This window comes from Mercenaria mercenaria, chromosome 6 (assembly GCF_021730395.1).
Source record: "Mercenaria mercenaria strain notata chromosome 6, MADL_Memer_1, whole genome shotgun sequence".
Classification (NCBI taxonomy): Eukaryota; Metazoa; Mollusca; class Bivalvia; order Venerida; family Veneridae; genus Mercenaria; species Mercenaria mercenaria.
The window spans coordinates 37,801,600-37,817,987 of NC_069366.1; the positions used below are offsets into that span (position 1 = coordinate 37,801,600).

At 35.3% G+C, this 16,388-nt stretch overlaps 1 protein-coding gene across 1 annotated transcript in view; it reads left to right on the forward strand.

Moving 5' to 3' along the window:
• Nucleotides 1–16,388, forward strand: part of LOC123549097 (guanine nucleotide-binding protein G(s) subunit alpha) — a 112,520-nt gene that overhangs the window by 52,167 nt on the left and 43,965 nt on the right. The window contains exon 5 of the mRNA XM_045336905.2: nt 2,452–2,549. Coding sequence (XP_045192840.2) covers nt 2,452–2,549 — 98 coding nt within the window. The remainder of the gene's footprint in view (nt 1–2,451; nt 2,550–16,388) is intronic.

A 16,388-nucleotide genomic window follows, 5' to 3' on the forward strand; every position in this document is an offset into this window, starting at 1 on the left:
AGAATATACTTTTGTAATATCCATACCTATTGATCACAAATGATTTATATCTGATTGAATTATGTGGAAGCAGTTTTTATTCTAAACTGAAAAAAGAATCTTACTGCTATGTCTGAGTTTGCATAAAACATTGGCGAATGACATACATTATAATTTTTGTATTCGTGAGAACAGTGTATTGATACCAAGTCTTGCTGGAGTTAGCAATTATCCGAAACCTAAAAATAGGTTTGAACCCTGTCTAGGGTAATATTATGAAAAAATCAATAGCATGTTAGAAATCTGTTGTTAGCCAAAGTATAGATATTGTTTCTGTGCTAAATAATGATAGATATTTCCCTAATAACAGTGTTTATCTGGAAAACTAATGCCTATGGTGTCTAAAAATAGAGAAACCATAAATATATTGATGCAGAAAACTGTGCATGATTTCTGCTAGAGAAATGAATGCGGAGACTTAAGGGAAAATTAATGTTTTATTTTTAGCTTGACTATTTGAAGAAAAGTGAGAGCTGTTCTGCTCACCCAAGCATTAGGCGATGTCAAACCCTAAGTTTTGCGTGCAAGCTCAATATTTATTGCATAGAAGCTTCACACAGTGCTTCATATTTATAAACAGGTTTGATAACTCTTGGTTGAATTTAATGTGAATATGGCCAATTTTCAACTAAGGAAATTTAATAAACTTAGCGTGCAGGGAACATTCAAGCTGGGTTTTCAGTAACGGATTGAAATTCATAGTCATCAGATCTCCTTATATAAGCAAGTTAGATAACTCTTGATAGGAAGTTTTGGCAATTAGTTTTATGTTCATCTTACTGCCAAGCTGTATCTCCTAGTAACAGCTACTAAATTCTGGTATGAGATGCATCCATCTCTTCAAACACACAGGATGACAGTTCACTTCACTTAACCAAAAGCATTGGCCTAAAGGTCAAGGAGGTGAGGTGAGCAACTTGGGCCTATTTCGGGCCTCTTGTTCATTTTATGCAACACTTTGTTTTATTTACCTAAATACCTCAACCCATTTTGAAAAAAGTGGTAAATACAAATTAGTATTTTTTGTTTATTTAGGTAACCTGCTCACATTTTTATGGTAAATCAGATACCTAAAACACTTGTGTATTTTGAAAGTGACATGTGAGCTAGTTATTCAAACATTGACTTAAGCAATTTGAACCTGTTAAGATCAAATATTTCAAAAGGGAGATAACTTAGTTGTAGATCAAATGAACACTTGCATTATGCTTGCCAAGTTTTTCTTGTTGGATTTCAGTTGTTTTAAGCTCACCTGAGCACGAAATGCTCAAAGGTGAGCTTTTGTGATCGCCCTGTATCTGTCGTCGTCAACAATTTGACTGTTAACACTCTAGAGGTCACAATTTTGGCCCAATCTTAATGAAACTTAGTCAGAATGTTACCCTCAATAAAATCTTGGACAACTTTGATATTGGGTCATCTGGGGTTAAAAACTAGGTCACCAGGTCAGATCAAAGGAAAAGCTTGTTAACACTCTAGAGGTCACAATTTTGGCCCAATCTTAATGAAACTTGGTCAGAATGTAACCCTCAATAAAATCTTGGATGAGTTGGATATTGGGTCAGGTGGGATAAAAAACAAGGTCACCAGGTCAAATCAAAGAAAAAGCTTGTTAACACTGTAGAGGCCACATTTATGACTGTATCTTCATGAAATCTGGTTAGAATTGTTAATCTTGATGATTTCAAGGTCCAGTTTGAATCTGGGTCATGTAGGATCAAAAACTAGGTCACCAGGTCAAATCAAAGGAAAAGCTTGTTAACACTCTAGAGGCCACATTTATGACTGTATCTTCATGAAACTTAGTCAGAATGTTAATCTTGATGATCTTTAGGTCAAGTTTGAATCTGGGTCATGTGGGATCAAAAACTTGGTCACAGGGTCAATTCAAAGGGAAAGCTAGTTAACTCTTTAGAGGCCACTTTTTTGACCATATCTTAATGAAACTTGGTCAGAATATTAATCTTGATCTTTAGGTCAATAGGTCAGGTGAGCCTTCATGGTCCTGTTGTTAATATTTTCCAGTCTACATCATGGGTATGAAGATTTTCACAATGGTAACGAAAATTGTGAGCAAGAAGTCAAAAAATTTTATTAAATGGACACAGAAGTGTAGATGCCTAATTTTCTCAGAAATGTGCTCAGAAAGCTTCTTCCTAGCTTTAACAAACAATAGTGTTACTGTATGTTTCAAGATCTCTTTTCATGTTGGGTATGGTTGTAATATGAGTCAAAATATAAGATAGTTTAAATGTTTTTTTATTTAAATTTCTTTTGGACAATCTCAAGATAGAAACATGCTTCATACTGGTAAAAAACTAAATCTTGAGTTAGATTTTTGTAAAGTGTATTTTCTAAAAAATTACTAAAACTATTTGATAAAGTTGCAACTAGTTGTTTTGTCTTTTGCAGGATTTTTATGAACACACAGAGATTTTGTGGAAGGATAAGGGTGTACAAACCTGCTTTGAGAGGTCCAATGAATACCAGCTTATTGACTGTGCCCAATAGTAAGTCATATTTATTGTTTAGGTCACACCAAGTTTGAAGTTACTTATCACATTTTTTTTCTGAAAAAAAAAAGGGAATGCAGGGACAAATGGAGACAAAACACTGCTTTTGTTGTTGTAGAAAAGAGGAGGTATTAAATAGTGAAGAAATATATTCATTTTGGTTTAATGACTCTCGTTTAACTGAAAAAAAGCCCTCAGTAACTAATTAGAGACTGAGAATACTTGGGTACATTTTGGTTTGCTTATGTTTTGACGAGCAGGTGCACAACAGAGAAGTTTAATAACATTTTTAATAATAACATTGGCATAGTGTAATCAGTAATGTATGTGGTTAGAATAGAAACAGTATAAAATTTGTAATGTTCAGCATATTGCAAATGATGACATTATCATGATACACACTGCAGATGAGTGTATATGTCATAAGTTTTTGTGCCCCCAAATTTTTTCAGGGCACATAGAGTTGCCCTTCTCGGTCTGTCTGTCTGACTTTGTGTTGTGCATATCTCAAAAGGGATTTGACCTAGTCATCAAACTTCACAGGGTTGTTATTCAGCATGTGGCATTATGCATTGGAATTTCACACAGCCAGACCATAGTTATGGCCCTTAACTTAGTCAGAAAATATGCAAAAAAAAGCCTAAAAATTGGTTGCCTTAGTTAAAAAATAGGTCACTAGGTTAAATCATAGAAAAATCAGGTTAATACTCTAGGGGCTAGATTTTATTAACTGCTCTTTATAAAACTTTGTCAGAATGTTTGTCTCTATGACAACTAGCTCTGTTCAAAACTGGGCTTCCTGAGTTCTCAAACTAGATCACAAGGTGAAATTATAAAAAAACAAAACATTATTAACACTTTAAGAGGCCTCATTTTCTATCTGAACTTTATAACACTTTGTCAAATTGTTTTGCTGTATAAAATCTAGATAAAATTTGAAAGTGGATCATCTAGGTCAAAAATCAGGTCACTAGGTCAAATCATAGCAAGACTTTGTTAACACACAAGAGACCACATTTTACCTGATCTTCATGAGACTTGCTCAGTGTTTAAAATCTATGAGGAATTCGTAAATGGGTCATTTTGGTAAAACAACTAGGTCACTAGGTGGGGGCATTGAAAAACTTAGTTGAGGATCTACCTGATTTAAAGGTCCATATTGCTTAAATTTTTTGTCATAAAATCAGATAAAACTTCAGGGCTCTCTTGTTAAAGAAAAAAGTGCATACCTTGTAATAGACTATTATGATGTTATAGAGCAGAGAAGAATTCCACTATTGAAATTGCTAGATATTTTCAGTTGTTTGTCAGACTAGTTTAATCCATGTCAGAAATTACCAGTAATTAGGTTTTATTGATCTTGGGCTTCAGCATCTGGAAAAAGTGGAACATATAAAAGCTTGAAACTTTAAAGATTTTTAGCGTTTATACATGTCAGTGCAAACAGTTAGGAGTCAACAGACATGGATGCTGTTCTTGAATGGTCATAATTCTGAATGCACCAGGTTTAGTTTAAAGGTGGATAATCAGATTTTGGCCATGTAACGGATTTGTTCGAAACTTTAGCATCTGATCATTTACACTCATTTATGTTCACTTAACACTTAATACAAATTAGATTTTCACTGGAGGTATTTTTAAAATTTAATTTTCCTATCCTGGTTGCCCAACCAAGATAGAGTTATTTTATCATAAGTATAAATTTGATAAACATACTTTGCCTAAGGAAATGTATAAATATTAGACATATTGTAATATATTTGTAAAATTATGTATTTAGATGGAATTCATTAGAAAGGCAAGTTTGAAAAATTATTATTACCTCCCTTTGCCTATCTTGGTTGCGCAACCAAGATAGATTGGAAATAAATGAATTCAGAAGCTACACACAGCTTTTAAACTTGCATTTTGGTTCAGATTGTTCAATAGTTGATATGTCTATCAAATGCAAATGTAAAACTAGACATTGTATCGAAATAAAAAGAAATACCCAGCATTTTATATACTTTCATATTAAAGGGGAGTAATTACAAAATTTTATAAAATTAATAAAATATACATTTCAAATAGGAATCTAAGTCTATGTAATCGGTCTTTTTGTTCCTTAAATAATTCTCTACCAGAATAAACAAAAAGTAAAAAATGTCATTAAATGTTGTTTAAATGTGATTGACCACCTTTAAAGCTAGATTTCATCAGTGAAACAGAGCTTTGGTTAGGATTCCTTAATCATCATTAGCTCGACTATTCATAGAATAGTAGAGCTATTGGACTCGCCCATGCGTCGGCGTCCGCGTCGGCGTCTGCGTCCGCGTCCGCGTCCCGATTTGGTTAAGTTTTTGTATGTAAGCTGGTATCTCAGCAACCACTTGTGGGAATGGATTGAAACTTCACACACTTATTCACTGTGATAAACTGACTTACATTGCACAGGTTCCATAACTCTGTTTTGCTTTTTTACAAAATTATGCCCCTTTTTTGACTTAGAAATTTTTGGTTAAGGTTTTGTATGTAAGCTGGTATCTCAGTAACCACTTGTGGGAATGGATTGAAACTTCACACACTTATTTACTGTGATAAACTGACTTACATTGCACAGGTTCCATAACTCTATTTTGCTTTTTCACAAAATTATGCCCCTTTTTTCGACTTAGAATTTTTTGGTTAAGGTTTTGTATGTAAGCTGGTATCTCAGTACTCACTAATGGGAATGGATTGAAACTTCACACACTTGTTCACTGTCATGATCTGACATGCACAAAGCAGGTCCCATAACTTTATTTTGCTTTTGTACAAAATTATGACCCTTTTTCAACATAGAAATTTTTGGTTAAGTTTTTGTATGTAAGCTGTTATCTCAGTATCCACTAATGGGAAAGGATTGAAACTTCACACACTTGTTCACTGTCATGATATGACATGCAGTGCAAAGGGTCAATTACTCAACTTTGCATTTTACAAAATTATGCCCCTTTTTCAACTTAGGAGTTTTTGGGTTAAATTCTTATATGTAAGCTGGTATCTCAGTACCCACTTATGGGAATGGATTGAAACTTCATACACTTGTCCACTGTCATGAGCTGATAAGCACTATGCAGGTTCCATAACCCTATTTTACTTTTTTACTAAATTATGCCCCTTTTTCGACTTTCTTATTCATTCAAGCGACAAGGCTGTTAAATAGTCGAGCGTTGCTGTCCTCCGACAGCTCTTGTTTTTAACTTATACAACATAACATACCCAAGAGATATCGAGCCAAAAGTTCATAGTTGTAATTAGAGAATGGTGTGTCCTGTCGTATGTAGCACATCCAGTTTAGATATATTTGGAATACATGCAGCAATCCACAAATGGTGGGTGGGGTGGGGAGTGATGTCCCAAAAGTAAAATATGTTTAGTTTCAGAAAGAAATATGCATATATGAAGGAGCAAATTCATTTATAAGATATGAAAATATATTTACCAGCAAGTTTGGTTAAAAAAAAAAATCAAGGATAATGCTTAAACTCCTTTGCCACTGATTTTGTGTAAATTTGAATTTCATCTGTGGGTAATACATCATTTTGCTTTATATTTTCACTTGAAATATTCTCTCAGAATTTAAACAAATATAATAAAAGTATACAATTTAATGTAATTTGCATAATATATTTATTTCAAAATATTACAAGATGAAATGTTGGATGAATTGCCTTTTGTAAAAGACGTCTTCCACAAAAACAGTGATAAACACATGATATGATCAGGGGTGTAAAATTCCACTCGCCCGCTAGCATTGGCGAGTTAAAGTCTGAGTAGGACGCGTGGACCTCCCTATATACTCGTCCGATCGGGCGAGTGGTTTTTTTACGTCCTTACTTTACCAAAATTCAGAAATTATATCTCCAAAACGTCAACAAACTTTGAGATGGTTCAGTCGCTATCTGGATTGACTGGAATTTACCCGCGAATCATAAAGATATCAAAACGTCATGCCAGAAATTTTCCATTCCACAGGCACGTGCGACCTATCGTAATATCTAATTTACACCAACACGTACACAAAAACCGTACGTATTGCATTCATTTTTTAACATTTTCGCTTCAGTTTTTCAACACCCCTTGAGAAATAATACAATTTGAATTCTTTTACGATGTTAATAAGATATCGACAGAAATGTAGGCAAAATTCTATAAAAACGGTCGAATTTTCATATAATCATTTGTAAAATTTCAAACAGCGCGATCTTAGTTACTTTTTTCTTTCTAAAAGTAAATAAATGATGAATACTCTGGGCATAAAATTCAGACTTTTGACCAGAAGGTACAAAAACAGAATAAAAAAAAACTTAAATAATGAAAAAGCGGCAGCAATAACAATACATGGAGTAAAACGATTTTTGGCAAACAGATTTCTGTTAGTGCGGCAGAATAGGTTACGTGACCTCGTGAACGTAAATAGAAATGCGATTTTAAAATAAAGCAATGTGATGTCATTGCGGTTTTTAATAAGTTTTAAATGAATTATTGTACATGTATTTTTTGACACGACAATTTAAATGTTTTTCTTTTCAAACAATAATGTTTAAATTCCTTGAGGGCACATAGGTCACAGAGGTAGGATAACCACTACTTTCGTTTGAGACATTTACCTTTTATATGGGATATAGCACATTCGCTTTTGTTAACAAATTAAAGAAGTTTATTGATTTCTATTTCTCAGCAATTTTTAAGAACCGAGGCAGTACGATCAGACAGTGATGTGTCACATGACGCGAAAACATGACGTAATGCCATGACAATCTCGAGCAAAAATACCGCTTTGATCTCCACTTCAGATGTGAAGATACCGACATACTTCTTTTAGCTCTTTGAGTGGGTGTAAATTGATAATGAAAACAAGGTCAATTACTTAGTTTATCAACTGAATAATTACTGATAACCGTTAACATTTTTTTTCCCTCTCTCTCAACACGGGTGGATGGACAATGATTATTGTGTCCAATTTTTTAGACACTTTTCAAAATGAATATTTTTCGGGAAATAATAATTACTATTGTACATAATACTCCTTTCATTAAAGTGACAGTATTAAGTGTCAATTATTAGGGCGAGTGGCTGTTCACTAAGGGCGAGTAGACATTACTGGCTACTAATCCTGCAGGGCGAGTGGTGTGAAAAACAGATTTACACCCCTGATGATGCATATACTCAGCCTTCGATAATAATCATATTGGGACAGTGTTTTTAGCTCCACTCTTCAGAGAATAGGGGGGCTATTCTACTTGCCCCGGCGTCGGTGTGACCTTTCTTGGTTAAAGTTTTTCGGCAACCTTTGTTTTTCTGTCATTTCTTTGTTACTATTGCATATATCTTACTGTATCCTCACATAAACATTGTCCGGCATACAAACAAAGTATGTGCAGGGGCTGGGACCATTATACATAAGGTCAAGGTCACCTAGGTGTTACACTTATATTATTTGTAAGGTTAAAGTTTTTTCAGCAACCTTTGTTTTTAGCTCACCTGTCACAAAGTGACAAGGTGAGCTTTTGTGATCGCGCGGTGTCCGTCGTCCGTGTGTGCGTGCGTGCGTCCGTAAACTTTTGCTTGTGACCACTCTAGAGGTCACATTTTTCATTGGATCTTTATGAAAGTTGGTCAGAATGTTCATCTTGATGATATCTAGGTCAAGTTCGAAACTGGGTCACGTGCCTTCAAAAACTAGGTCAGTAGGTCTAAAAATAGAAAAACCTTGTGACCTCTCTAGAGGCCATATATTTCACAAGATCTTCATGAAAATTGGTCAGAATATTCACCTTGATGATATCTAGGTCAGGTTCGAAACTGGGTCAGGTGCCGTCAAAAACTAGGTCAGTAGGTCTAAAAATAGAAAAACCTTGTGACCTCTCTAGAGGCCATATATTTCACAAGATCTTGATGAAAATTGGTCAGAACGTTCACCTTGATGATATCTAGGTCAAGTTCGAAACTGGGTGACGTGCCGACAAAAACTAGGTCAGTAGGTCAAATAATAGAAAAGCCTTGTGACCTCTCTAAAGGCCATATTTTTCATGGGATCTGTATGAAAGATGGTCTGAATGTTCATCTTGATGTAATCTAGGTCAAGTTTGAAACTGGGTCACGTGCGGTCAAAAACTAGGTCAGTAGGTCTAAAAATAGAAAAACCTTGTGACCTCTCTAGAGGCCATATATTTCATGAGATCTTCATAAAAATGGTCAGAATGTTCACCTTGATGATATCTAGGTCAAGTTCGAAAGTGGGTCACGTGCCTTCAAAAACTAGGTCAGTAGGTCAAATAATAGAAAAACCTTGTGACCTCTCTAGAGGCCATATTTTTCATGGGATCTGTATGAAAGTTGGTCTGAATGTTCATCTTGATGATATCTAGGTCAAGTTCGAAAGTAGATCACGTGCCATCAAAAACTAGGTCAGTAGGTCAAATAATAGAAAAACCTTGTGACCTCTCTAAAGACCATATTTTTCATGGGATCTGTATGAAAATTGGTCTGAATGTTCATCTTGTTGATATCTAGGTCAAGTTCGAAATAGGGTCATGTGCGGACAAAAACTAGGTCAGCAGGTCTAAAAATAGAAAAACCTTGTGACCTCTCTAGAGGCCATACTTGTGAATGGATCTCCATAAAAATTGGTCAGAATGTTCACCTTGATGATATCTAGGTCAGATTTGAAACTGGGTTACGTGCCGTTAAAAACTAGGTCAGTAGGTCAAATAATAGAAAAACCTTGTGACCTTTCTAGAGGCCACATTTTTCGTGGGATCTGTATGAAAGTTGGTCTGAATGTTCATCTTGATGATATCTAGGTCAGGTTTGAAACTGGGTCAACTGCGGTCAAAAACAAGGTCAGTAGGTCTAAAATTGTTTAAATCTTTTGACCACTCTAGAGGCCATATTTTTCAGTGGATCTTCATGAAAATTGATCTGAATGTTCACCTTGATGATATCTAGGTCAGTTTCGAAACTGGGTCACATGCGGTCAAAAACGAGGCCAGTAGGTATAAAAATAGAAAAACCTTGTCACCTCCCTAGAGGCCATATTTTTCATGAGATCTTCATGAAAATTAGTGAGAATGTTCACCTTGATGATATCTAGGTAAAGTTCTAAACAGGGTCACCTACCTTCGAAAACTAGGTCAATAGGTCAAATAATAGAAAAACCTTGTGACCTTTGTAGAGACCATATTTTTCAATGGATCTTCATGAAAATTGGTCAGAATTTTTATCTTGATAATATGTAGGTCAAGTTCAAAACTGGGTCACATGAGCTCAAAAACTAGGTCACTATGTCAAATAATGATGTCATACCCAAAACTGGGTCATGTGGGAAGAGGTGAGCGATTCAGGACCATCATGGTCCTCTTGTTCTGTCATATCTTTGTTACTATTGCTTATATCTTACTGTAACTTCACATAAACATTGTCCAGCATACAAACAAAGTATGTGCAGGGGCTGGGTTGATTATACCCAAGGTCAAGGTCACCAAGGTGTTATACTTGAAATTATTTTCATGTTAAATTTTTTTGAAAGCTTTGTTTATAGACATATCTTTGGTACTTTAAAAGATAATGACTTGAAATTAAAAATGTTCCTTAATAATCATCATCTGCATGTGTGGTTACAATCCCCATAACTCTTTTTGTATTTTTGACAGAATTATACCCCTTTCATACTTAATGTTTTTTTGGCAATCTTCGTTTTCTGGATATAACTTTAGTACAATATAAGACAAGAAGTGAAACTTAAAATGTATCTTTATCATTATCATCTGCATTTGTGGTAACAATCCCCATAACTCTGATTTGTATTTTTGACCAAATTATGCCCCTTTCATACTTAAATTTTTTGACAAACTTCGTTTTCTGGACATAACTTTGGTACTATATAAAATAATGACTTGAAACTCAAAATATATCTTTACCATCATTATCTGCATGTGTGGTAACAACCCCAATAACTCTTAATTTGTGTTCTTGACAGAATTATGCCCCTTGGTGTATCTTCCTTTTAAAAGTAGAGGTCTCTTATTGAGACATATATGCATTTTACTGTCAATTGCCGATTAGGGGAGCGCGCTGTCTTACGTACAGCTCCTGTTGACAGGGCACTCGTTTGGCCGTTTTTGGGGCCGAATATGGGTACCATTCCCCTTCAAAAATAATATGTTTTTCCCCCTTTCTCAGAAGAAAATTCCCCTGATGATAGGTTGTTTGACACAAATAGATATGAACTTTTTCTTTTAATAATATATAGTGCCTCTAAGGAAGATTACTGTTGCAATATAGTCACATCAGTTAGGAATGATTGAAAACAGTATTAATAAGTGTGAAAAGTAGTTACATATACATGGCTTAAACTTCCCCTTTTCGTCTTAAAATGTCGAAAAATTCACCTTCCTGAGGGTATGGGTACCTGTCCCCAAAAGTTGTCTAGTGCCCTGCTCTAATGCTACCGTTCTCTCTGTCTCCCCCCACCCTCCTTTCGGAAAAGAGGATTTACTGCTTGGGTCACTTTATAGGATAATTGCCTGTGGTCAGTAAATGATCCCATTTGTTTTAGGGTCAGCAGGTCAAAGGTGAAGGTCAGATTGATCTCAAGACCGAAAATTGTTTCCACTTGAAAACTAAAGTATACTTTGACTGCAGTCAACACACTGTAGGATGATTTCCAGTTGTGAATTGATGGCCCCTATTGTTGTGAATTGATGGCCCCTATTGTTGTGAATTGATGGCCCCTATTGTTTGAAGGATCACTAGGTCAAAGTTGATGGTCAGTGGTCACAGTGACTTTGAAACAGACAGTTGTTCTTGCTCATTATGTAAAGAACCCTTTCAGTTTGGCTTACAAGTGATCAAACTCCATAGAGTGAATTTGCCAGTAGTTAGTAAATGAACTTTAAAGTTTTGAGTCAGCAGGTCAAATGTCAAGGTCACAGTGATGTTGAGACTGAAAATTTATGGGTTAGGCCATCATGGGAGTCTTATGTGTTTTATTAACAGCTAGCTCTTGTAAGATAGGGTTATTTTATGTAAAGTATTTCAGTTTGTACCGATATGGGGATTGAAATGAGCAAATAAGCCTGATATTGGCTGAAACCTACTATAGGTGAAAAATGAATGTTACATAGTTCCATTTATGACCTGTCTCCGACCTGCTTTTACACTGAACATCTGCCATTAAAAAGGACACTTAATGTGTGAGGTAGGGGTAACAGAGAGAGCCTCTACTTCAGTTAGTAAACCAGTGCCATGGTATTGATATACCTGAGACATAGCAAACATTTGGCAGCACATGAAGAAATAAAATATTCAAGAAGTGTATTGAATGGCTCATATTTGCTTTAAAGGTTGTTAATCATATTTGTTCAAAAATGGTTAATAAATGATCATTTGCCTCATTATTTGTATTCACAGAGTAAGATTTTCACTGGAGATATTTTTAAAATTTTATTTTCTTATCCAGATAGTGTTATTTTAGCATATGTATAGATGTAATAAAAATTCAAGGCTCACTGTTCTAAAACTGCTTTTTGGCTCAAATTGTTGAATATCTATCATAATGCATTTAATGTAAGACTACAAATTGTATTGAAAGTGAAAGAAATATGCCACTTTTTGAAGATAAAGGGGAGTAATTACAAAATGAAATTGGATACATTTGTTACAGGGATCTTACTCTATAAAATGGGTCTTTTTGTTCATTAAATAAATCTCTAACAGAATATACTAACAATTAAAAATGTTATAAAATGTTCCTTAAATGTGGTGACCACCTTTAAAAGTCCAAGTTTTAATATATCTGTTGAAGTACCCTTAAAAGCTGTACATGTTTGAACAGATGAGATTGTATAGATTTGATTTTATTCATTAAAAGTCATTTTGAAAGTTCCTCTTACAGAATAAATAATTATAGAATTTAAAATATGTGTCATTGCTCCTACTCCCAACTTTATGGTATTGTATTGCTATTTGAATTAAATTCTATTAATAAGGTACAATTAATTCTTCCTATTTTGCAAGTATTGGGTCTTTGCCATATATGCTATGCTTGAAAAGGTTAAGCATAGATTGAAACCTGGTATAATGTGCTATAATTGTGAACAGAGATGGGTATAGTCATTTATGTTTGGTGTGCCTTAATGATTGCATAGCTCTCAGTTCTTCTTCAGTTGTACTTGTTTTCAGTCCCTTACCTTACACTGCAAGGATTGGGCTTTTCAACCTGTCATTCAGTCCCTGCACATTTGCATGTCCTGTCAGTAGCTCTGTCATCCATCAAGTGAGTTAAATATCATTTTGCATAAATGAGAGGACATGTAATACCCTAGCTCAAAGGTCAAGGTCACATTTGGATGTCATTTTCTTCCTGTTTGCAGCATAACTCGACCTTCAATCAAGAGATATTAATAATATTTGGAACAAATGTTTCCCTGGTTGTCTGCCCCATATACCTCAAACACAGATAATATTAAACGGCACAAAATATGTTGTTCCCCATAAGAGATGATTTGTCATGTGCAACTCCTAGACCCAGTGTCAGGGTCACACTTGGAAGGTTAGCATGGTTATATGAAAGGGTCTGTTTTGTGTGCGCTCCATAACTTGTGCTGATGTTTCTTGTGCCTTGGTGTCCTGTCACCACTTCTGCAATACTATTTTCCATGACTGTCCTGGTTCTGCTGTTCCTCCTTATACCCCCATCACACACAATCGAGCCACGTTCCCACTACGTCCTCAGAAAAACTGGCAGGACAACATAGAAGGAACGCAGTAGACACCGATAAGGACGTGATATGGTCTCCATGGACGTGGAGGACATGGTCGAACTTTGGACATGTTCAAAATAAACATGGTGAGGATGTGGTCAAATCAGGATGCAGTAAGAACTTAATAAGGACGTAGTCACGATGTAACTAAAACATAGCTTGTGCTATGACCATGGTACGCCCGTGCGACCTTGTAGAAGACTGCATTAGGTTGTTAACATATTCTTTTGGTGCTTAACATGTTTATAGCACGTTTGCAGCTGGTCCTCGCCACGTCTATGTCCGGTTCTGAGAAATGAGATATAAATACCGGATCCAATTCTCCCATCTCTTCATTTTCAACCAGCAATGGATATGAACGCACATAACCAGAAACCTTTTCAGCAACTCGCTCTGTTACAAGGACAACTTGATGCACAAGCTGCACTTATGTTGGTGAGAATAAAGAAGGAGAAGGAACAGACAGCGGCGTAGTTGTATATTGTATTTGATTACTGTTGAGTGTAGATGTGGACAAAATAAAACTTGCAGAACAAATGAAGAAGTGCGGCGCATGGCGCAGTATTTATAAGGAGCGACAAATGCAGTAAGAACGTGATAAGCGTGTGGTGCAATCTGACTGGTCATAGTAAGAATGTAGTAAGAATGCATTGGACGTGGTGCATGTGTGAAGATGCACATGGTAAGAAATTAGTGGGAATGTGTTAGACGCAGTGAGAACCTGGCAGGGACATTGTTACAGGGCGTAGTACTTGAGAACTGCACATTTTCGTTCATCAAAATTTTCAGGACACAGTGCGGTCTTCATGGTCATCGTCGGAGTGTGATGGGGGGCATTATCTTGGAGTATATATTGCCCAGCATTACAGAGTTACTGCTGTCTTCAGTTATTTGCAAGGCAAGAGCTGTGCTAAAAAAACTAGCCAGGCATTCCTACAATGTGTCATTTTAAAATCTAACAATTTCTCACCTTACTGTCTTAATGTAGATGATCATTTTATTTATTACTTTACAGTATTTATTTATAATATACACCTAAAACAGTTAAGCTGTTAACCCTCAATGTATATGCTGCAATGCTGAGTAATTCTGTGTAAGCGTAAAGGTGTAGACTGTAATGTCAAGTTGTAACTCATTTCTCTTATCATATCCCACTCACACTGACACCAACACTGCATAATAATGTTAAATTGCTTCTATTTTTACCTCAAGTGCTTCTATTTTAGGAAACAGTTCAATTTATCTTTATTTACATACTGGCTTAAGCATACAGAAGAGTAAATTTGAATTGATTCTCATTAAAATACTGAAATAAAATGCTTTGATGGGGTTAATAAGATTTTGGTGTATTTGTATAGGAATTTACAGGTAGAAAAACCAGGTACACTCCATAGCCGCAGTTTAAAATAATCTATATTGTATATATATATATGTGTGTATAAATATCTTGTATCTGGTTTGAATGAATTTTAATATCACATTGACTATTTGTCATGATTATAATGGTCACATTTAACCAACTTTTTGTAACTTTTTTCACCTTCTGTATATTCTGTTGGAACAGAAGAACTCATTACATAGAGTTAGATCCCTAGAAATTATGTTTTATTACCTCCCGTCAAGATGCTCATGGGGAACTCTTAGGATTGTTAGATGTCCATCGCTCATCATCAACAATTTCTTTAAAAAAACATCTCATAAATCACTAAGCCAGTTTCAACCAACCTTCGCAGAAATGCTCCATGGGTGGTCCTTTAAACCTAAGTCATCCGTGTAGAATTCTCAACCAAAAGGAACAACCTTTTATATTTCACCTATTTTGTATAAAAAAAGTCTTTAAATGACAGGTCAGATTCCTTTCACCATTTCAAGTTCAACCAAGGATGTTCAGAAACTAGATGTAGGTGTTGCTTCTTTACAATCTATCTCAACCTGTAACAGAGGCTCACATCTCGCTGATTAGCGAGTCTCCTGACCAGTGTTCCAAATCTAAGGAACTAGAAAAATGTTAATATTAAAATTGATGACACTCAGTCCATCATGGTTCATCCCTCAAAGAAACTGACTATAGGTACAAAAAAGGAGAATAAACTTTGATGGGTTATTCTACAGAAACTGTTGTAGTCAGTTCCCAATTAAGGTGTAAAACGTCGCAATTTTTCACCCCAGACATGGACCTTTTCCCTATATGGCAAGCAAAAACACAAGATCACTAAAAGGTATAAAATTTACTTGTACTGTGAAGTTACAGGTATTTAAGGTTCATTCTATCGGAAAAATAGTGGGTCTAAATAATTAAGATTGGCGGGTTTGTTACTGGACAAAAGTCATAAAAAGTATACACCAATAGATTCGTCTTGGAACGAAGTATACGACTAGATAATCAAACTACGACTACGACTCTTTCATAAGTCGTACGACGACGAATTTGATAACAAAATTGGTCATGTTTTTTTCAAAATCAAGGGTTGCTTCAAAATACATGCGGAGTCCATTTAAAATGCATTAATAACAGATAAGACATGTATCTAGTTCCGCCACCCTTACATTACCCAAACTTTTCTAAAGGGCTGACAATTTACGATTGAAAATATACTTTAAAATGCTTCCGACGATTGTTTTCATCGGGTTTTGTTGACATGACGGATACTTTTTGTTATTTTAAATATAATATTGCACGGTGAAAACGTGCTCGATTCCCGCCAATAATAAAAAGGATAGTTCTTCACGCCGTTTACCTGTAGGGAGATTTTTTCTTTATCCCGATTATCATTCTCGGAAGATTTTATAGATCCAATAATACTATTCTAATAGTACAGTCAAAAAGTATTCGAAGAATAATCTTTTTTTTTCTTCCCAAAATATTCTAACAACCTAAATGAAATCTAGAATATCTGATTCATTGACTATCCAACATTTTTTCAAACGGTCTACTTATATGATAAAAGCGTTATCGTTCAAACTTGTAAAAAAATTCTTACATCCTTAACTTTTTAAAAAATTGACTACCTAAAGGGGCGGATTACAGTATTTGGTGTAAGAGGGGGCG